This window comes from Musca autumnalis, unplaced genomic scaffold (genome assembly GCF_047663935.1).
Source record: "Musca autumnalis isolate F117 unplaced genomic scaffold, ASM4766393v1 scaffold_5, whole genome shotgun sequence".
NCBI lineage: Eukaryota > Metazoa > Arthropoda > Insecta > Diptera > Muscidae > Musca > Musca autumnalis.
Window position 1 is genome coordinate 8,662,344 of NW_027412088.1, and position 23,837 is coordinate 8,686,180.

General features: G+C 34.7%; 1 protein-coding gene across 2 annotated transcripts in view; it reads right to left on the bottom strand.

Moving 5' to 3' along the window:
• LOC141387106 (epidermal growth factor receptor-like) overlaps nt 1-17,852 on the bottom strand; it is a 159,787-nt gene extending 141,935 nt beyond the window's left edge. Inside the window, exons 1-2 of one of the 2 annotated variants that reach the window (XM_073956247.1) lie at nt 17,157-17,852; nt 16,130-17,119 (exon numbers count right to left, since the gene is read on the bottom strand). In XM_073956247.1, the coding sequence (XP_073812348.1) occupies nt 16,130-16,238 (109 nt within the window). In that variant the 5' untranslated portion in view covers nt 16,239-17,119; nt 17,157-17,852. Of the gene's footprint in view, nt 1-16,129 lie in introns of both variants that reach the window. The other variant, XM_073956246.1, reaches the window with a different exon arrangement.
• Between the last annotated feature and the right edge of the window lie 5,985 nt (nt 17,853-23,837).

A 23,837-nucleotide genomic window follows, 5' to 3' on the forward strand; every position in this document is an offset into this window, starting at 1 on the left:
AAGTGTTATACCCTTAAAGAAGACTAAGTGCCAAATTTTAGCCATTTTGGTGTGATAATGAAGCTAATTCCTTCAAAATACCGAAAATCGGGTGGTACCGTTCTATGGGGGCTATATCAAAACGTGGACCGATACAGCCCATTTTCAATACCAACCATCCTGCAAGTAATAAAAACTTCTGTACCAAATATTCAGGGTAATCATGAATAAAAATTCCGCACGGATTTTTTCCTTAATTTTTTTTCCCTAATTTTTCAATTTTTATTTCCACATTTATGTACAAAAAGGGAATATTTTTGTCGATTCGACGAGAATATTGCATAATTAAGCGATTCTAGTAGTTTTCAACATTTTAAAATATAGATTTTAAAAGAATTTCACTTTTCAAAATTATTTTCCGTGCGGAAAATTCCGCGGGAAATATCCATGATAGCCCTGATTGACTCTCTATCTTCAAAATTGCGAGCTGTATCTTGATTTCAACAGACAGACGGGCGGACATGGTTAAATCGACATAGAATTTTATGCTGATCAATAATATATATACTTTGTGGGGTCTCCGACGAATATTTCGATGTGTTACAAACGGAATGACAAATTTAATTATACCCTCCATATGGTGGAGGGTATAAAAAGGGTAAAAAGTAGTGACTTTTGCTGGGATTCAGTGGATTTAAGCGAAAAACTTTTCTACTTTCTGGCTCAGTCATTATCATTAACCTAATATGAATCTGGATGCACTCATAGATATGAGAGAAGTCTCCCTTGTCGCTTCGCGGATCTTGTGGGAACATATATAAGAAGTTTATCTCGTATATGCATAAAAAAATCTTCGTCCAATCGGAACAAAGTGGACTGGGAAAAAGCCAATGATCAAGAATTTTATTTTTAAATAAAAAAACAAGTAATTTCAAATTAGTTATGTGTTAGTTCCATGTCAAGCCTCATAAATAAGTAATGAGAGCAGCAGATAATGACAATCGTTTTTTATGTATTAGCTGTTGCTGTTAGTTAGAATTGAATTGGATTATTATTAGAAGAAAAAAAGAAACAATACATTTCAGTTGGTATGACAAAGTTTTTCTTATTTGTTGCTTCTTTTCGATTTCTTAGAGGAAAATGCAATCTACGAGGAAGGAGGAAAACAAGTGAAGGAAATAAGCACATACTGACTATCTCGGTATACATGGAAAATTTCCCACAATAATGAAAACAAGCTTGGGCCTACATTGAACTCAGTCAGCTAAAGATAAATGGAAAGGTAGGTTGGTTGCTTTTGTTGTCGTTGTTTTTTACTACAGCATCAATGTTATGGTGTTAATTTCCTGGGAAATATAGCGAAAGTTTTTTTGCTATGAGTTTTCATTATTATGTTTTACTTTTTCTAAAGGCAAAGTAAAAAAATGCCAGTAGCCAGCCAACATAAAAATCTGCTACTGTTTAACGTTGACCATATCAATTAAAAACTAAATTCATTTGCTGCGCCCTACTCGCTCCTTCCATAAGCATGAAGATGTATGTACCATAATTCTCCAAAGAATGTTATTGATTTATAATTGATGAAAAATTCTTCTTGATTTCTTTCATTTTATTAAAATTGATTTCCCTGGAAATTCATTTGTGGCGTGGAACTTCTCCCTTCCTCTGCTTCGGCCCCCATTTTAGTTACTTCTTGAATTAGTAACGCTTGTGTTCATCATCGTTTATTCAATCAATTGATCATTTTGCTATCGTTTCGATTGCTTTTATCTGCTTCGAATGTTTGCCTCCAAATACTAATTGAAAGTTTATTTCGATTGGTCCGTTTGAAGACACTCGATCGGGTCATCATTGCAATTGCATGCTAGCCAACCAACCAGTCATCCAGTCGTCGTGAATTGCTTCCACATATTTGCTGTGTACAAATGCTCGGCATCGGCATCTTCATAATTTAGTGACGCACAAATCAGCATTTATTTATCAAAAGCAGAAAAAAGGAAAAATAAATACTGCACATGTCCGTTGCTGTGCGAATTTAAGCAGCAAATTGCAATTTGCCTTGAGATCGTCGTCGTCGTTAAGATAAAACGAAAGCAATATTTACAAGAATCTCTATGTTGCCAGATTTTTATTTAGAGTCTTATACAGATAAAATATCTGAAAGAAGCCTTTTATAGATGGGAAACCTTAAAAACGACTTCTATAAATAAAAAGCCTTAAGGAGGTCTATGAGATATCTTTAGACAGACTTTTACAGAGAGAAGACCTGAAAGGGGCATTCAATAGATAGATACCACCTTTAAGAGTATTTATAAAGATATTTATTAGAATTTATTTTTTTATTTATTTGAAATATTTTTTATAATAAAAATTACAATGAAGTTATATATAAAAAAATAACACTAGCATCTAAGGCTATCGGCTAATCTATTAAATTTATTTTAATAGATTGCAAATATTTTATAGGTTTAGACAGTTCTCTACCAGATTTAATCATACTTAGAACACATTTGAAATGTTGTTTATAGATAAAAAATGTCCCATAAACAGAAAATATTGGAAAAGATTGGAGTCTTCAATGACTTATGTTTCATTTATAAAATCCATTAAATTCTCATAATGGATGTTTATAATATTTCCCCAGAGAATCAATGAACCTGGTTCCCATTCTTATCCCTCATTCCAAATGTTCAACAGTTGTTTGCATCTGGCATCTCAGTGTGACAGGGAGTTCGGTAATGCAACACACATTTGGCGTTCATCGTTAGGGGATGCTGGGAAGGAAAATGGGGAACATGAAGATCGTTTGGTCAATTAAAATGATCGGGTGGGTGAGAGTGTATTAGTAGAATTCGTATATAACGGTAGCCACAGAGGCAAACACACATGATTGGCTATTGGTTGGGCTGGAGAGGAAAATAATCAAAACAAAAACAACAAAATTAAAAGTGATGAGAAGTACATGAATTGGAGGGAAACAAAATTACCCACCTCTCCCCACCCAAAAAAACATAATACAGCCACTTCACATGGTGGTGCATCAGTATTTAGCGATGATAATGAGACGGCTATTGAACACTGAAGAATTATTATTATTGCTGCCACTGGATCATCAACAGCTGCAACTTGTCGGTGATGGCATAAAACAAATATTGGTGCTAAAAATTGTGGCTAGCTGGATATTATTGGGTAGAGGCTGGCGGTATTTGACCTGAGAAAACTTTCTTTTTATTTTTGCAGAATTATTATTTATTTTTCCTTTTTGGGGGAAAATATCAAGAAAAAATTATTGATGAAGACAAACGATAATGATGATGTTGTATAAATAATTCTTGGGAACAACAAATGGCCACAAATGGCCTGGTTGGCTGCTGATAAAAATACATGAAAATAAACATACTTCTTTGCTTGTTTAAAGTACAAATAACCAGGAAGATAAATAAACCCCTTTAAAGGGTAAATTGACGAGATGCCAACAACAAAACAATTGTCTGTAAGTGAAGATTATTTGTTATTAAAATCATATATTTTTAATGTCTAGTCTTGTCGCCCGCCATCAGGCTGCTGTACGAAAGATTGGCGGAAGATTGTTTGTTATTAAAACCATATCTTGTAAGAAAAATGACTGTCTGTCCCCCGCCATCATACTAGAAATGCACTGCACTTACATGCGGCAAGTGCTGGTAGTGGTAAAGGATGCAGCAGTGGGTAAAACGCCAACCGGAAACAATTTTTTGTCCAAGTGTTTTCCGATAATTAACGGTATACCATCTAAGAATACCTTCAAAAAGATGACAACAACAACAAAAATACAAGACAAAAAACGCATTATTATAATAGACTCAAGTGTTTCTAAAGTGCCCACTTACACACATCCCACATACATATGTTCCATAGAGAGAACCTTATCAATTTCTTGGTAGTCCAACCCTCCCAAACTCTTTCTCCATTCCTCTTCTTTGAAATCACATGCATATGTGGGCTTGAAAAGATTTTGTTGTAAGGACACACAATCCAATATGTGTATTTTTCAGGTTTGTCATATCACACGTTTCTCTTTTATTGTCCACAAATTATGAAATTTAATATCCTAACTTGATCGCTGAGGAACACACACACATACACTCTTGTATAAAGGTGACAGCTGTTCACTTGTACTAAAAGTATCCTCTTTCAAGTAGGACATAAAGCATATCCAGCGAAAAGGCATGCAAAACATTTGTAACAGATTTTTTCTCTTCTTGTATGCGTTTTAGTGGAAAAAAAATATTCTACAAGGACGACATTCCTTTTTCGGCTATTGTCAAGTGCATGGAGTTCGTCTCAAGTGCAGTACTTAATATTGGGTATTTGGAATTTGCTTAGTTTGCCTTCCGCTTTACAAAAGGAAGACCATTTTTTCAAACGATGTCCTTTTTGTGCCTTTAGGACATTTCAAGGAAGTCAAAAAAACGTCAATAATAATTATGGGAAATAATCTGTTACTAAGGACTGGAACAAAAAAGAAAGAGATTATGACCACCACTCCAGGATATTGATTTCTTTAAGGACTTTCTAAGAGTTTTTGTAATTTTAATTATTTTTAGGATGGAGGTACCTGTTCAATACTCTTCTTGAACACAGATGTTAGGAAGTTCGAAATCTCAAACAACAAAACCTGATTTTTTTCGACGAAGTCTCTTCATATACACACAAAAATTTAAAAATATTCGGAAAAATTGAAAGGAGCGCCCATACTTTACACATACTAATATATGTATCTACCAGATATAGAGCAGTTTCGAATATGGAATATATTATATATATTTGTCCACTCCTTCTGTTACCTTCCACACAAAACTTCTGATAAGTTCACTTTAAGACCTTCTCTCGAATTCACTTTGATTTTTGTTGAAGCAACTTGAATTTGCTGGATTAATTACGAGCGCAAAAGTTTTTTTAGGTTAGTTTCACCCGATCTAAACATTCAAAACACCGATAAACGTGCCTTATATTTTTCGGACTTTTTTCAAAATCTGCCCGATTTCTCTTGTAATTATTTTTTTAATCGATCGATAATGCCAAAACTTTCTTTATAAAGAAGAAACACAAACAAATTTATTTTCTAAAAATTCATAAACTAATTTAAACTAATTTCTGTGAAATTTATAAAGTCGTTTTGTTCGTGGAATGCATTTTGGAATGTAAATTTCAATTAACATTTTTTCACATTCAATAATTTATGGGTTCGAACATTTTGGATATCCAAGCGGAAGTAAAATTATAATATTTCTCCCCTGCCCCCAAAAATTCTTCATTCGAAATGCATTGGGATTACACTTAATACACAGCACGTATTTTATTTCAATATCTCATTCCATGAATTACATTACAAAATTGAACATTTCTTTAGCTGTAAATTAGATTCCAAAATCACTCCCCTTCACTAAGAATAGGTGAACGAATTCTCGTTAGGGAAGTTAATCTATGTTAAGACCTCTCTCCCATGTGCAATGTTGCGTAAAATTTCCAAAAAAAAAATCTTTTCAAGGATAAAAATAGTGTGTGTGTGTGAAAGCAACAACAACAAAAATGCAATGCCAAGTACAGCTACGTCATTAAAAGATGAGCCTTATCTTTTGCTTATCTTGTAAACAACATCATTGAGAAAACGAAAATCTGTGCAGAGCAGGTTGAAGAGCCGGGGGAAAAACGTTGCAAAAGCAGATCTTCTTCTTAAGGAAGGTGCAGTGAAAAAGGAGATAACCAACAACAAGGTGGCTGAGATTTATGTTCCAACAAAATCAGCCAAGATCATCCTTTGAAAACCCAATTTGCGAGAGACCAGAAATGCACAATCAATGGCATTCATTCAGCATGAAACTTCTTTCCCTGGCCTTCCAAAACATGAATGGCCCATTCGTTGTGTATTCATCGCCAGGCTAAACAATAACTTGGCTTGATATCCAACACACAGAGAATGAATAGCAAACAGAGAGAAAAGCGATCATGCCACATTTACAAAGGAATCATTGGGCCTGTCTGTCTGTCTGTCCATCCTTTCAAACACACTGTGGCGTTGGACAGGTAAACTACAGGTATGCAAAAAAAGAATGAATTAAAAATGTTTTGAAATTGTAATGTTTTGTTTAAATTCGTCGGTAGGGCCATGGAAGGTAGCATGGCAAACGACAACGACGTTGAGGTTGATGACGATGAAGGTGGTTGTTTTCTCCACTGGTTTTGTTTTGGACTGTGATTCCAATAGTCATGGTCGCGCAGGTAGCCAGAAAAAAGGGAACTCAAAAACAACCGTTTTCATTATTACTTGTCTTCCTAGCTGCTTTTACCTTGACAAGACACAATTGCACCATGGGAATTTACGTTGAAAACCTGTTCGCCGCTGATCAAGGAAAAATGATTTCTTTCCTGCTGTCATCTTTGCCATGCTTGTTAAGGAGCTGCGAAGAAGGAAATCAGCCATTTGAATGAATGGCTGGCTGTTTAGAAAGATATCCAAGAAGAAGAAGAAGATGATGATGAAGAATGAATTGTTTGCCAGAGGAACAGATGTTTGAAATATTCTCTTTTCTAGGGGCAACTGATTTGTTATTCCAGGTTCGTTAGTGTGAGGGTGGAAAAGGACATTTCTTTGATTTATTTCATTCAGAGAGAAGAGGAAGGAGAAACAGAGATAAACAGGTCGCAGCGGTGCAAATATCGCATGTTTTTGATAAGATGTTGTTTTGTTTGTAAGATTCCTATAAAGAGGATAGGTAGAAGTATTTTTGGGGAGGGAGTTTGGGCAAGTTTTTATAACGGAAATCATAGTTAAATAATGATTAGATGGTGTCAAAACACAAACCTATAAATCAAAATAATCTATGTTCAAGTTCAAGTCTCAAGAAAGAAAGCATACAAATTAATACAATAGTGCGAATGATGTATGAAGGAGGTTCAGTAAATATTGGACAGTTTCGGAGCTCATGGTCTTTTTATTCCTTCGTACCTTTGCCTTGAAGTCTAGTTAACCTTTGAACAGTGGACGAACAACGACCACAATATAAAATAGGTTAAGCTTGCTGTGACAAATAACCGCACACAACAAAATTGCCGCAATCATATGTTATGAAAACAACAACAATCAGTTCTGGGATACCCTCCGTTTATGGATTCCATTACAACTTGTTGTCAATTGCGATACTCTCCATTGTAGATCGTAGTGAGTAACTTTATGTTATTGTTTGCCTTCTGCATGGCATGAACGTCAAGTTTACGATGCCAAAACATAAACTTCTTCTTACTCCGTTCGGCAAACTGGCTGTATGGATGGACGGGCTAAAAGAATTGGTGTTGTTGCTGTTCTTTTGCGGCTTGCCACTATATTTTCCAGGCAAAAGAGATATACATAAATGTTCAACATAAAAAAACTTAAAACAGCAACAAAAAACTCCACAAAAGCCAAGAAGTTGCCACTCTATTGCCAATAAAAAAAGATACAAAAAACAAAACCAAAACACACAAGAAATGTATAAAACAAACCGGTTCCATAGGTCCAAAAACAATGGTTGGTTCTTCAGAGACACGCTTAAGTATGTATGCTTTTGGCATGAATATTTCTAAAGATCTACAATGTATGTATATTTGTATGTATGTATGTTGTTATGGCTTACACAAAACTATACGCAAATCTATACGAAAAGTAATACTAAACCAAAACCAACAAAAATGTTGCATCAACATAAGCCCAGAATGCAGAAGGCAAAATCCACAGTGGGCCAGGAAGGGACATTTTTTCCAGACGATTTTCTAAAAAAGAGTTTGTAGTGAAGATCTTTAAAATATCCTAGACTTTAATAGCCCTAAACAACACTTTGAAGGAACCAGAAGAATCCAGCCTTAATAATTAACATGCAGAAAACTAAATAGATATGATATGACATGTTCCCACAAACATCCCCCAAGGGACAATCCCTTCTCTCGTATCAGCGAGTGTAACCCAGATTCACATTACCTTACAGTTAGCCGAGCCCGAACGGTGAATCTTAAGACACCGCTTAAAAAGAAGTTTGCCAAAAAGTCATGGGTTCAAATTCCCATAACTTCGAGTAATTCCCATATCATTGAGCAAAATAGAAAATATCACTTCTTATCCTCAAAATAAAGCGATGATCTTTTTATACCCTCCACCATAGTATGGAGGTTATATTAAGTTTGTATTTCTGTTTGTAACACATCGAACTAATCATTTGCGACCATATAAAGTAAATACATATGTTCTTGATCAGGATAAAATTCTAAGACGATCTAGCCGTGTCCGTCTGTCCGTCTGCTAGCGCTAGAGCGCTATATTTTTGCACCCGAGTGTGTTTTTTCAATAGGCAGGTCAAGTTCGAAGATGGGCTATATCGGATTACTTTTCGGTATAGCCCCCATATAACGGTACCTCCCGATTTTCGGTATTTTGGGGAATTTAGCCACCGAACTACTTTTAATTTCACGTTTGGGGTTCCTAGTGGTCACAAAATATCTCCACCAAACACCGTCAACATAGATCAATGTTATGGTATAGCCCCCATGTAACGGTATCTCCCGATTTTCGGTATTTTTTGGATTTTGACTATATTTTTTGACCAAACTCCCTGCAATTGAACATTTGAGGTTCCCAGTGACCGGAAAACATCTCCACCAAACACCGTCAACATAGGTCCATGTTTTGGTGTAGCCCCCATGTAACGGTACCTTCTGATTTTCGGTATTTTGTGGATTTTGACTACATTTTTTGACCGCAGAACATCTCCACCAAAAACCGTCAACATATGTCCATGTTTTGGTATAGCCCCCATATAACTGTACCTCTCGATTTTCTGTATTTTGAAGATTTTAGCTACAATTTTTAACCGAACTACCTGTAAATTGACAGTTGAGGTTCCAAGTAATCACAACCTAAAACTGTCAGCATAGGTCCATGTTTTGGTATAGACCCCGTTAAAGTTACCTCCCGGTTTTCGGTATTTTGAAGATTTTAGCTACAATTTGCGACCGAACTATTTGTAAGTCGACATTTGAGGTTCCCAGTGGTCACACAACATCTCCACCAAAAACTGTCAACATAGGTCCATGTTTTGGTATTGTCTCCATATAACGGTACCTTCCGATTTTCGGTTTTTTGGATTTTAGCTACAATTTTTTCCAAGTATCTGCAATTCGACATTTGAGGTTCCTAGTGTTCAAAAAACTTCTCCAGCAAAACATAGGTACACACTTTGATATAGCCCCATATAAGGTTCCCCACCGATTTAATACATTTTTATGATTTTTTGTTTAGCTTATTTAGGTATCAGCGGTCACAAAATATCTCCGCCTAAAATTGTGGACAGGAAAGAAAATAATTATTCCGTCTTAGCTCATAATATTTTTGGCTGGAGGGTATAAAAAGTTCGGACCGGCCGAACTTAACGCGTTTTACTTGTTTTAATTATTTCTCTTTCGAGTTGAACTATTAAAACTAAGAGGTACATTGAAATATTTGAAGTCTACCGACCATTATGCTACGTTTTAGGGATGGTTAAGTGCGATCAGTAGGCATATTAAATGTTATTATTTTAGTCGCTAGATGGTCAAACTTAGAAACTACCATTTATACATCATCATTTGTCATCCAAATTTTTCATAAAATCCCACATGAGAAGTCTATTTTGGTAAGTTTTATTTCTACTTCATTTTATGTATCTTCTATAGAAGAAGATTTTTTTAAATTATTTCTCTCCCGAGTTGAGCATTAAAACCAAAGAGGAACACTGAACAATTTGGAGTTCACCAAAGTCCCACAAATTCAATCAATCATACGTTTTTTAGGTTGTTAAGTCCGAGCATGCGGAGTTGGTAGACGAATATCATTTTTAATTAATTCTAATTAATTTATTTTTCGAGTCAAGCATTTTGCTATTTTCGTTTTAACCCACTGTGCAGACATGTACTGCATTACAGCAAGAGTTTCATTGCAACTTTATTTTTTTCTCACACACTGGTTTGCATTGTTATTGGTATGGGTTTAGCTGGTGGCTGGCTGTGTGACGACTATCAGTGTGTCTGTCTGACAGTCAGTATCTTTGGCTTTGTTTACATAAAACGCTATCATATTTGATATCGCATCATAGCAAAGTGGCTGGAGTACTACTGGCAACAGCAAGAGGAATAATAATAGTGGCAATAATTACGTTACAGCTGAGATAGGCCTAATAAAAGATGCTCCAATATACAGACAGGGAAAGGAGATTCACAATAATGAAGGATAGCACACAAAAAACTTACTATAGCCCAAAGGGTTGGAGATGAAACAAAATTCACACAACTACTTTTTTGTTATACCAACAGCTCACAGATGAATGCAGTTTAGTTGTGGGACTCTACAAAAACAACAATAAAACAATTGCAGCGATAATCGCAAGTGCAGGTGTAATTGTTGTGAGAAAGGGAGTGAGAGTACACAGAAAAAATCTCTCTGTTTCTTTTGCTAATAAAGCAGATGTTTTTCATTTCATTGTGTTTTTTGCAAAATTTCCCCTAACCTGCCAAAATTGAGGCGATGAACTTATATATATATATATATATGTCCTTTATTTATTTATGTATAATTTTTGCTAATACAATTGTTATATACACAAACAAAACGTTCACGAAGAACATAGGGCATTAACAAAATCTCTCCATCTCTCTCTATCTCTTGCTAGCATCTTGACTTGGTTCCATGAAAGTTGAGCTGCTTCATATTCTTGTTTCACACATCGTATCCATGTATTACGTGGGCGCCCTTGGCTGCGGTGCCCTTGAGGATTCCATTCAAATGATGATCTTGATATTTCTGATGGTGGTCGTCTAAGCGTGTGACCAATCCATGTCCACTTTCTCTTCCTTATTTCAACGGGTAATGGACTGCAGTTTGCCATTTGCCATAAAGCTTCGTTTGAGATCCAGTTGGGCCAATAAATGCGTAATATTTGCCTCAGACATCGGTTCACAAATGATTGTAATGAACGATGAACTTATCCTTCTATAAAAATCTTTTTATTTAAAATATTTTTGTTCTTCGAATAACAAAATCTTGATGAAAATTATCATTTATCGATAATTTAATTTCTTCGTATTATTAACTAAATGACTAAGTTTATTCTTTTTTTGCTGCTTTTCGCTGCAAATTTTAACAACAAAATGGGCTTATCATAATAAACTCAGACAACAATAACACCGTACACGTTGGTAGGAGAGTTTTAAATTTCGCATGATAAGCAGTATAAAGGTGAATGATATAAAAACAACTGCAAAATGTGTGACGTTATTAGGTTGTCAACGTTTATTCGCAAGAAATTTATTTAACAAAAAAAACAAAACAACATACACAGACAAAATGTATAATAAAACGAATTTAAAGAGAAAAAAAAAATACAAACAAACAGCAACAACGACAGCAACCAAATTAAAAACTGTAGCGCGAAATGCACTCCAATATAATTATCGTTAACAAATAATAATAAAAAAATATTGTATGTATATAAACCAAAAAGTCCCTTATTTGTCATTTGAAGCGTATCATTTGTGAGTTAATTCTAAAAAACAACTGTGAAATTCCCAGAGAGAATTTCAAAGTTTGTTAGAACTAACTGCTGTATTCTAAGGGTTCTGCAATATTCGAGTTTCATTGAAGGGACGCCCGAGGGACCAACAAGATTAAGATAGACGATTTAAATTTTTACATCTATTTTCACAGCATAAGCTTTAAGCTTACTTCCAAAAAATGAAGCAAACACAATGATTATTCCGTATATAAAATATATTGATTTTGTATCACGATTTTAATTCAAAATAGGTGGAATCTAGTGGTACCGTAATGTGGTGATATACCAAAATATTGACATCTACCAACAATTTTTAGTAAGCAAACGCCTCATTCATAGAGAAATCGAAATATTAAATTACATTAAACTTAGTTTGGAAAAAAAATTTTGAAAAAGTTTTAGGGCCCGTTTCACTATGTCGAAAGAAAATGAATGAGAACGAAAAACACGTAAAGTTTGCTTTTCATGGTAATATTGAATTGGTTTTTGCTTCGAAACAACTACAAAAATTGAAAATCATACTCGAATTTAGTAGCTTTTCTTTCACTTTCATTTTCGTTCGACATAGTGAAACAGGCTGTTAGAGTTATCTTGCACAATAGCCACTTTAGTGAGTTTTGGAGCTTTTTGGGCCATTATCTCAGGAAGTATTGACTTACTCTGGAAGAAAATTGTCCGTTGTAAAGAGACCATAAGGACAACCTGCTTGAAAATTTCAAGACGATTTGAGAGGAGATCTTAAACTTCACTTTTTCCGAATTTTGTGTGGGAGGTACCTGAAGGACTGGGCCGATATAGTCCATATTCCAACCTGATACATATGTATAACTGGATGAAATAATACAATGTGCAAAGTTTCGACCAATCAGAAATTCCCTGCGAGAGTTACCTTGCGGATTTGCCATTTCAGTTAGTGCCGTCAGGGTTTCCTGGATCTTTTAGGCCATAATCTCAGGAAGTATGGACTTGCCCCCCGAAAAAAAAATTGCACCATCGTAAAGGGGTTGCAAGGAAAATCTGCGGAAAAATTCAAACCGATTCGAGAGCAGCTCTTAAACATCACTTTTTCCGAATTTTGTATAGGAGGTACCCGAAGGAGTGGAACCATATGGACCATATTCGAAACCGGTCTATGATTGGTAGGAATAATACGATGTGCAAAGTTTCGACCAAATCGATTGCTCCCTTTGAGAGTTATCGATATGGACTTGATCTAAGTTTGGACAAATTATTACGGCAACCAAATTTTGGACCGAATCGGTAAATCCGTTTGAGAGTTATCGTACGCACTATTAAACCAGGCAGGCGGACCGACATGGCTAAATCGACTCCAAATTGTCTGAAACAGATTTCGTTCCAACATACTTGGGGTGTAAAACCATTATTTCGATGAGACACATTTTTTTTTCATTAGCCTAAAGGCTGAGGGTATACAAAGCCTGAAGGATCAATATTGAATAGCTAATGTACCAGTCTCGTTTATAGATGAACATAAAAACAAGTTCAATGGAATCAGTCGGCTTTGCTGCTAAATGCCCTCGGGCCAATACTGTACAATAACAATTAGATCCACTAATTAATTCCACAATTCCTGGACCTAAATCTACAACGATCTTATCACAGTGAAACAGAACCAATTAACACAGTTTACACCAAAACTACACAATTCTTCTTGCATTGCAAGAATACTACTTGGTCGCCGTTTTTGAAACATTTTCGCCATTATCGAGAGGAGTAGGGAGAATACATTTGTAAGAAAGACTCCAAAGGCTACCATGAAATTCAGGGCGAGAGGTGTATGAAGAAGTTGGCCTTAGAAATAGTGGCTTCCCCTAGCAAACAAATTTGGTTCATTATTTCATTATTTCAGGAAGTGTGCCCACGAACAATATTATATCCCTGTAAAGGGACCTCAACGTATACTTTCAGTAAAAATGTCAAAACGATGGTGTCCGATTTAAATTTGAACGTGAAGTACGTTTCGAAAAAATATTGGCCAAATTGGATAGTCAATTCGCAAGTTATCGTGCTCATCAGTCATTATACCCTACACCACCTTGTGGTAAGGGGCATTATGTCTTTGTGCTTTTGTTTATAACATACAAAAGCAAACGTGATAGAGCCATAGTTCCTTTTAGGGATATACATAGAATCACTTTCTGAGTCGATTTACGCATGTCCGTCTGTCTGTCCGTCGGTCCATGTATTTTTGTAAACAAAGTACAGGTCGCATTAATTGTCCGATTCGCATGAAAATTGGGGAGGATAGTTTTTTTGCCCAAAGGACGAACGCTATTTACTTTGGTAAAAATCGGTTCAGATTTGCATATAGCCCCCATATATGTATATCTTCTCCCGATTTAAGGCATTTGGTGTACGAAACACGCTATATATGTCCGATTTCAATTAAATTTGGAAAGTGCGACGGTATTTAGTCTAGAAATAAGTGTGTCAATTATATAGAAATCGGAGCAAATTTGGATATAGATCCCATATATATTCTTGGCCGATTTTAGATATTTGATGCACGAAACGCGCTATATACATACATATGTACGATTTCAATGAAATTTGGAATGTTTACCGGGATTTGGCGTAGAAATAAGTGTTCTTAATTATATAGAAATCGGTTCAGATTTGGATATAGCTCTCATATATATTTTAGGCAGATTTGAGGTATTTGATGCACGAAGCACGCTATATTTGTCCGATTTCAATCAAATTTGGAATGTGTGACGGTGGTTAGTCTAGAAATAACTGTGCCAAATCATATCGAAATCGGTTCAGATTTGGATATAGTTCCCATATATATTTTCGATCGACTTGAGGTATTTGATGCACGAAACACGCTTGGACTTATAGTCCAATTTTGATGAAATTTGGACTATGTGACGGAATTTGGTCTACAAATAAATGTGAAAAATTATATCGAAATCTGTTCTGATTTGGATTTAGCTCCCATATATATTTTACATATTCACAGTGGTGTAGGGTATTATATTGTCGGCCCCGCCCGACTTCGATCCATTCCTCACTGGTTTTAGTTGGTACCGACAGGGGATTTAAGAAGTATGAACTTGTCCTACCAAAAGTTGTAAGTTGTAGTTGATAAGACATATTTTTGATTGTATCAAAGTGCACTCGGTAGCCATAAGGCTGTGAGTATAAAAAGAATTCGAAGAGCCAAAAACTCAAAGTAAGCAACATTGCAATGTTATCCGCATAGGTAAGTAACGCTATTGCTATGTGAATGGTGTGCAATTTTTTTAAATTTCCTTCTCTCATGTCACAGAAATCGTATTTTTATGGCAAAATACTATGATTGCAATAAAATTTTCCAAACTATGTTCATAGTGATAAAATTCTTTCTTCAATCGCAGGTGGATGTTATAGAAACCATCAGATTGATTCGACTTACCAAGATTGTGTTGAAATATACTATAACCTATGCGAATACATTGGTAATCCACATGTATAGTATTTTAAATATCGTCTGAAAGCACGTGATATGAGACAAAGAAAATGGTATTATGTCCCTAATTTTTATATTTTTTTGTTTGCCCTTTCCAGAAAATGTTGTAAGCTCAATTTCAGTACGAAAAGGTCATAAGTACAAGCAAAATATACAGTTCGAAAGAATATTAATGCAGTTCAGATAAAAGGCAAAACGTCATCTGTGGTTAGGATACTCTGCAAAAAACCAGAAAATTATATAAGAATAAGTCGTGAGTCCTAACGCATATCAATTTTCCTCCAAACGCTGTTGGATTTGATCAACCAATTTAGGGGTATTGAATAAAATCAATATTCTTCGTTTATATTAATTTTCTCGTTTAGAGTTAAGCTTGATGATCGGAAATTATTTGCAAGTGAAAAAGGAAAGCCAAGGACTCGAACCCACATAGTCACCAAATTATGTTACCTGGTTTCACTGGTGTAAAGCAGATCTTCGGACGTATCGACTATGTAGTGGCTTCTCTGTCCTAGAACTTTTCGTTTTTCAAATGCAAATGTGTTTTATACATTTACGCTGATATTTGGCCACCGAAATGTATTTTCTTCACGACAAACGCTTTTTTTTGCGCTGCCTTTGAATTTATGAGTTTGGGCTTTGAACGCTAACACGCCGTGACAACATTTTTTTGATATGTTTTCAAGAACGTGGGTTCAAATCCCAGCAGGGATCAACCTGTTTTTTTATTTTTTGAAATTTTGCCTTTTTTTATAATTTTTTTTTTTTTTTGATTTTTTAATGATTTTTTATTAATTTTCTCGTTTAGAGTTAAGCTTGATGATCTTCGTTTATTTTTTCCGCTTCAATATAAAAAGTTTAATACAGAAAGCCCTAGAATATTTTTCTTCCTCCTGAAAAATTTCGAAAAATGGACTTATGGTCCTTTTTGATAGAATATTCTTTCTAAAGGCAAACAATGTTGTTTATTTCATGATTTAAAAAAGTTATGTCCAACTTAACAGAATAAATAATAAAACCTTTTATTCCTGAAGTATAGTACTACCTTTGTCCCCCTTTGATATTGCTAGAATTATAAACTTACCTTTTGTATCGCCATGATCAACATATCCTGGAGTTCCACCAATGGTTAAATCCAATGATACGACAAGCAATAATGAAATGCTCAACATATATTCCAAAATCTTAGCCATGTTGTTGTTAGTTTTATTGTGTTGTCTAATCAATATAATTAAATCGTTGTTAAATAATTGTCGTTAGACTCTTCTTTTTTGTATTTTTATGTTATAACTTTTTGTTGTTTATCACTGATAATAATAGTAGGTGGTGTATTTGTTGTTGCCTTGTAGTTATTATTTTTTTTATCGAATTTATAGGTTTCTTGCCAACAATCACTGAAGCGTAACACAAGTTTACAAAAAACGTGAATGAACGAAAAATCAGCCGGGAGCAGCAGTAACAGTTGTTTCTTAGTTTGACAAATTCGCAAATCAATGTAGCGTAACGTAACAACTTGTGACAAACGTATTTGTTGTTGTGATTATACAAATTAAAAGTTCCAAGGTATGATGACCCTTTTAGATGGGTGGCGGTAGGTGGGTGGAAAAACAAATTATAGAATTTTTGTTGCAATAATATGATTTGTATTTTCAGGTAGTTTTCTTATTTTGAATGAGAAGTCATGTCAATACTTCTCGCTATTATTGTTGCAAGCATTCATATTGCCGCAATAAGGTTGCAGATTTCGCCAAACAATTGTTGCTTTTAAGAGTCATTGTTATTTAAATTTATTGGAGTGCAGCTCAATCAGGTTTTTTAATTGTCCGCAATGTAAGCTAAAGTTTTGCAATACACTCATGTTAAAGGTCCATGCATATTCATCATTCGCCTGAAACCACTATGGGTCTTCACGTTCCATGTAAAGAAAGACCAAACGATGACCGGTTTAAGCTCCCTTTTGTTATTAACCAGTCTTGGTTGTTTTTTTTTTGTTTTCGTTCTTTTGATTATTGGGTACAATGACGTTTCTTGGTAATGTTTTTTTTTTACTTATTGTTGTTGTGTTTGTTGACTTCTTCTTGCCTATAGAAATGCATTTGTTATTGTTTTACACCTGTTGATTATCATATCCATGGCTCTCATTTACATCGACTTGCTTGCCACAGTTTCGTTTTGCACCTTACAACTTTTTCATTTCTCTTCAGCTCTCATTGGTTGGTTTTTTTCTCACTGTTTATTTTTTTTACTATTTTTATCTTATTTTTATGATTTGTTATTTATATTTTTTAATTTTAGAAAACAAATGTTTCATTTCAGAAATTGCTTTTGACACTCCTTCCCACCGCAAGAAAAATAAACTGAAGGCCGCCTCATAGGATAATAAAATTGTGGGGTAGTTTTGTTTATTTTTATTTATTTTCTTTTTTTGCAATATTCTTCACTTTTGCACTCGTACCGAATACCGATCTCAGCATATAAACAATGCTTATTAAGCCGAATATAAACAACAATACGGAGAGACGAAAACACGCAAAGTAATTGGATACCACTTCAGATATTATCACACGAATTCAAAACAACGATCAGTTTTAGACACATTCCAGGATTAACTTTTAATTTTTTCCCATTCACTGGCACTTATTCCAACATCATTGATTCTCTTTTATAAAACAATATGAATTCTAATTATTTTCACACAATAATCATTAATATTGTTTTGAATTAAAAACAAAAAAAGTAAAAAGGAATCGAACCGCGATCTCGTTTTTACAAACACGTCCGTTTACTTCAAAACTTCGTTGACGAATGTTTTGTTATTTGGTAAAGAAGAGTGAGCAGCCACAACCAAAGCAGCCGCACAGAAGCCCGTTTTGTTAAGTAAACCAAAAATGAAAATTGAATGAAAGAGAAGAGAACAAAGTGGTAAGTGAGAGTAATTTATAAAGAGAGTGATCATTGTGGTTTTTTAAGAGAATAGGAAACAATTTTCGAAAATGTGTGTCTTCGAAAATTATTGGGTTTGTGTCTTCGTTAAAAGGTTGTTTCGAATTTCGCCATAGCATAGACTAACGTATGCTTTGTTTGTTCTTATTTTAACAGATGTCGCAAAATTTGAAGGAAGGGGTTCCATGCGATGACGTGATTTCATGGCATCTTTTGCATTGGTTTAAACGAAGTCGTGAAAGATTCGATCTTTTCATCAGCATTTGAACCTATGCAAAGGAACTCGTGAAAGATCCGATCTTTTCATCAGCATCGATCCAATAGAGATGAATTTAGTGTTTTTATTTATACAATTTTTTTTTAAATATATAAGATTATTTATTTACAATAGGTTTGATGTTGTCGGAGACTCGAAATCACATCACAAATTAAAACTCTCGTCGTAATGATAATGTCATTGCAAAGGGTTGGTAAAAATGACATGCCAAAGCGTTGCACGATTGGGCCGATGACAAGTTTTTGAGGCAAAAAATCACAAGGGCAAGCTAGACCTTCAAAATTTCGTGCAGATGTTTATAATCGGCCTAGAAAGTAATCTGCCAAATTTGGTTGATATCAGTTCATATATAGATATAGCTCTCATCTATATGTTCGCCCGATTTCGAGTAATTGATGGACCAAACACGAAAATTCTGTCCAATTATGATGATATTTGGAATATGTGACGGATTCGGACTGGAAATAAGTTTGCCAAGTTATTTTGAAATCAGTTCAGATTTTGATGTATGTAGCTCCCATATATATTTTTGCCCAATTTGAGGTATTTGGTGGAACAAACACGCAAATACTGTCCAATTTCGTTGAAATTTAAAATGTGTGACGGAATTAGATCTAGACAAAAGTATGCCAAATTATATCGAAATCGGTTCAGATTTGGATATAGCTCCCATACATATTTTCACACGATTTTAGGTATTTCGTGCAGCAATCACGCTATTTATGTCCAATTGTGATTAAATTTAAAGTGTCTGACGGAATCTAGAAAACATTATTGAGACATCATATTGAAATCGGTTCAGATTTGGATATATAGTTGATAAATTTTCTCTGTCGAAGTTAATTGTTTTCTCATTTTAGTTGGTTGATACCGAACTTCGTTGAGAATATAGTTTGTATATTTTTCTTTTGAGAAATTGGCCGAAACAGAGGCGGCATGAGTCAAGAGCTTGGTATTGTTGCCGTGTTCATAGAAGACTTCCGAAGCAAATTTTCTTCCTTCACTATAATCCACATTAGGGCGCCTCTTCTTTGTATCATTACCTTGTTCTAGCGTAAATACTGTGTCGCTAGCTAACCATAGGCTTTCAAATTGTAATACACGATTTTTTACCTCCAATTTTTAATCCATTTTTGGTTAAGGCGTGCACAAATGTTATAAACTTATTTTTTTAACTCTCGTCACGAAGTTGTCTTTGACACCTCGATTAAATTTCGCAGAAATCCAGTCTATAACGTCTTTAGGGTTTCGCTTATTTTCCAACCAAAAATTAAAAAAATCCAAATTTTTAAGTTTTACGAAATCTGGAAATTGATAATTTTTATATTCGCAAGTATACGCAAAATTTCTTTTCAAAATCTGTTAGCCGGCATTGTCAACTTTCACCATATACATATTTTACTAGAATACACCCTGATACCGAATGTTCTACTCCAAAGAACACCTGGACGATACCACAGACTACATCAAAAAACATCACTTACTGACACAACAAATTTTTGACCACATCTAATATTACATTTACATGTTTTATAATAATCTTAATTTACATACTATTACCCGTTTTTTCCATTTTTAAAAAATATATAATATCAACAGATCGCTAAACCAAAATACTTAAATTGTTTAATTACGACTGAATGTCAGAAATAAACGGAATGAAAATTATGACATCTTTGGCAGCTTGGCATGTCGCAGGGGGCCGTTGCCAGATTGTAATTTTTTGGTTTTGGAGGTTTGAAAGTGTTAAGAATATAATTCCGTTATTATTTGATTTCAATCACTGACTTGAAAAAATGACTTTTTGCCTCAAAAACCTGCCATTGGCCCCATCGTGCATTGGTGCAAAAAATGACGCGTGTCGTTCGTCAGTTACCAGTCGAAATGTTCGAACAATTCAGCGAAAATTGGACTCTACGGACAGACCGTCTAAGACGAAGACGCGGCCAACATTTGATGGATATAAACTAAAACAAATAAATGTCATAAAATGTTCTTTCAAATGATAATAAATATTTCCCATTCAATTAGAATTTTCTGTGTTTATATACCCTCAGTAGGGTGGGGCGATTTGTGTGGAAGCGAAAAAACCTTAATGAGCCCTTCGCGTTTCTGATTCCTGGGATTGAACTGAGCAAAAAAGTCCACTGGACCATATATCTACCGTGAAAATCGAGCCTCCCGATTTTGACTTTAAGTTTTTTATTGACGTTTTTTGGATATTTTGGCATATAACAGCCAAACCATTGAGATTTTCGATCCAACACAAAGACAAACATTGAAGCCAAGACAGTAATTGAAAACTTTCTAATACATCGCAAAAGCATTGGAACGCTCCTTCAGGCAGTTTTGGCCTTAAGAATGTGCAAACTTTTCCGAAAATGTCGATAAATGACATTGTGCTACAAAATTTGACCCGAAAAATATTCAAGTGTTCTGATGCAAAATTATATCGTGTTGGAATCCATGGACAACGACAATGCCTTTATTTCGTTTGGGTCACTTCGTTTTATTTTTTTAAAACGGTAAAAGTAGTGAAAATCTGGGTTTCTTACATTTTCAAATTTAAACGGGCATATCTTATTTTTTCCACAACGGATTTCTTTTGATCCTTCTTCCTTTTAAATGGGTGAATAATATCTTTTGAATAAGCTATTATTGTTTTAAATCGGTTAACAAATGGCTAAGTTATAGTGGTTTATGTCTGAAAAACCCCACAAAAAACCTATAAAGGAATTTCTCATAATTTTCAAAATAAATATTGAACAAAACAAAAAAACATTATATATTTGAAAATTATGAGAAATTCCTTTATAGGTTTTTTGTGGGGGTTTTCAGACATAAACCACTATAACTTAGCCTTAGGAATCAGAAACGCGAAGGGCCCATTAAGGTTTTCAAATCGCCCCGGCCTAACCCTTAGCCTTTAGGCTAGAAAGGGTATATACACTTTGATACGACCAAAAATGTGCCTCATAGAAATAACGTTTTTAGACCCCAAGTATGTTTGGACGAAATTTATTTCAGACAATTTGGAGTCGATTTAGCTACGCCCGTCCGTCTGTCTGGCTGGTGCGCACGATAACTCTCGAACGGATCAACCGATTCAAACCAAATTTTGTGTATCGTAATATTTTGTCCAAACTTAGTTTAAGTTCAAAGAAGGACCATGTCGGCCCACTCCCTCGGGTACCTCCCCCACAAAAGTTCAAAATTTGTCTGTAAAATAGTGTGAACACTAACTCTCGAAGGAAGCAATCGATTTGGACCAAACTTTGCATATCGTAGTATTCCTTCCAGATATAGATCAGGTTCCCACACAAAATTCGGATAAAGTGATGTTTAAGAGCTCACCTCAGATAGTTTTGAATTTTTTTTTCAGTAACCTATCCTTGCGGCTCCCTTTACGATGGTACAATTTTTTTCTTGCGCAAGTTCATATTTCCTGAGATATTGTCCTGAAAGCTCCAAGAAACCCTGACGGCACCAACAATACGCAAGATAATTCTCGCAGGAATTTTCTGAATGGTGCAGACCTTGCACATCATATTATTTCATCCAGTCATGTATTAGGTTGGAATATGGAGTGTATCGGTCCACTCCTTCGGGTACCACCCACACCAAATTCGGATAAAGTGAAGTTTAAGAGCTCCTCTCGGATCGTTTTGAAAATTTTTTCAGTAAGTTTTCCTTGCGGCTTCCTCTACGACTGTACAATTTGTTTTATGCGCGAGGCCATACTGCCTGAGATATTGGCCTAAAAGCTCCAAGAAACCTTGTCGGCACCAAAGAAAATTACAAATCCGCAAGATAATTCTCGCAGAGATTTTCTGAATGGTGCAAACTTCATCCAGTCATGTATCAGGTTGGAATATGGAATATATCGGTCCACTCCTTCGGATACCTCCCAAACAAATTCGGATAATGTGAAGTTTAAGAGCTTCTCTCGCATCGTTTTGATTCTTTATTCAGGAGGTTGTTCGACCGGCCTCATTTACAACGGTACCTTTTCTTTCGGAGTAAGTCTATACTTCCTAAGATAATGGCATAATTATTGTGTTTAGTTTGGTTTTGTGGTTTTTTGGTCAGTGGCTGAGGGTAGATCTCCGTCAGCACAGCTGACTGATACTTTCTTACTTGTTTTCTTTAAAAACGTTAGGAACCTCTAGCTGGATCACCCTATATATGGGGATTTCTGAGTGAAATCGGACACTTTTTCAAACTGAGGTTTTTGCCTTCCGTTACTTTTTGCTGTGGTGATGCTGCTCATTAGCAAAACATTTCAGTATATTTTCAGATTTTTTTGACCAACGACTCCAGAGATATCGCGCCTTGGAAAAGTCGAATTCTGTCCAATTTGATTGGTCCAATTTGAAAAAAAAAAATCTTTTTTGTATTTTTTGTTGTTTTATCAGCTATTTAATAAAACATAGGAAAACATATTCACAGTGGGCTTGGATTAAAATTTGGCGATTTAATATTTAAAATCAATTTTTAACAATGATTGTACTCTAGACTTTTCTTGAAATTTATGAAATAAATGATAACTATTTTTTCCTATTCTTTTAAAATTTGTCAATACAATTTTTCCTTCATGCCAGTGTGAAACTTTTGTTATTTTACCAATAAAATAAAATAAGAATTACATTATTAGTTGTTTTTGTTAGGATCTTTTTTAAAATGTAGAATAAGATGTCATCACATCGAACTGCTAAGTACTAGGCTTTGTAGTTATTATAGCCGGTCGCAATGTAATAAATCAATTTCATTCTTGCTTTTTGAAGTAATTCTAAACAAAACTTTGTTATTTGACTATTGCCAAAATTTGTATAAAAACGTTATATTCCTAATTAATATTACAACTAAGTTTGGTAAAAATTAATATTTTAATGAGCAATTTAATGATAGAACGACGCATCATTTGTTTTTGATTGATTTATGTTAGTTGGTTTGTTTATTATGAATTCACAGCACGCACGATAAGTGTACGAAGTGTCATTAAAAGATCATTCAGTGTGGTGCGGGTATCGAAAATATGTATGTGTGTACATACAAATTATTTGAATGTTTTTTTTACCATTAATACATACACATGTAGCAATTAGTTATGTATGACTAAATTGTATGACTTTATTAGTAGCTTGGTAAAAAATCCTCAACAGTTACTTGTTTGTTTCAGTTTTATTGCTCTTAGTATTTGAACAGATCAAAGGATTCGAAACATGCAACACAGCGGCATTCCAGCATCACCCACCATAATGCGACGTACGTACATAGGTATATTGTCAATAGTATTTAAAATGAAATCATTGTAAATTAAATTACCACAAAACTCTTGGGATACATTGCCCAACAAGTTGTTCAGTATATATTTAGATTTCTACTCTAGCACCAACTTCATACATCCATAAACATTTGTGAAAATCTTCATTCGTTGTCATGGAAGTCCAGCAGTACTCCTTCCGAACATTGTATTATTTCTTCCAAAGAAACATAAAAAACAAACCCGTATTCAATTTATAATATTTTATTAACAATTGTTTCTTATACAAATAATTTGACAAAATCCAAC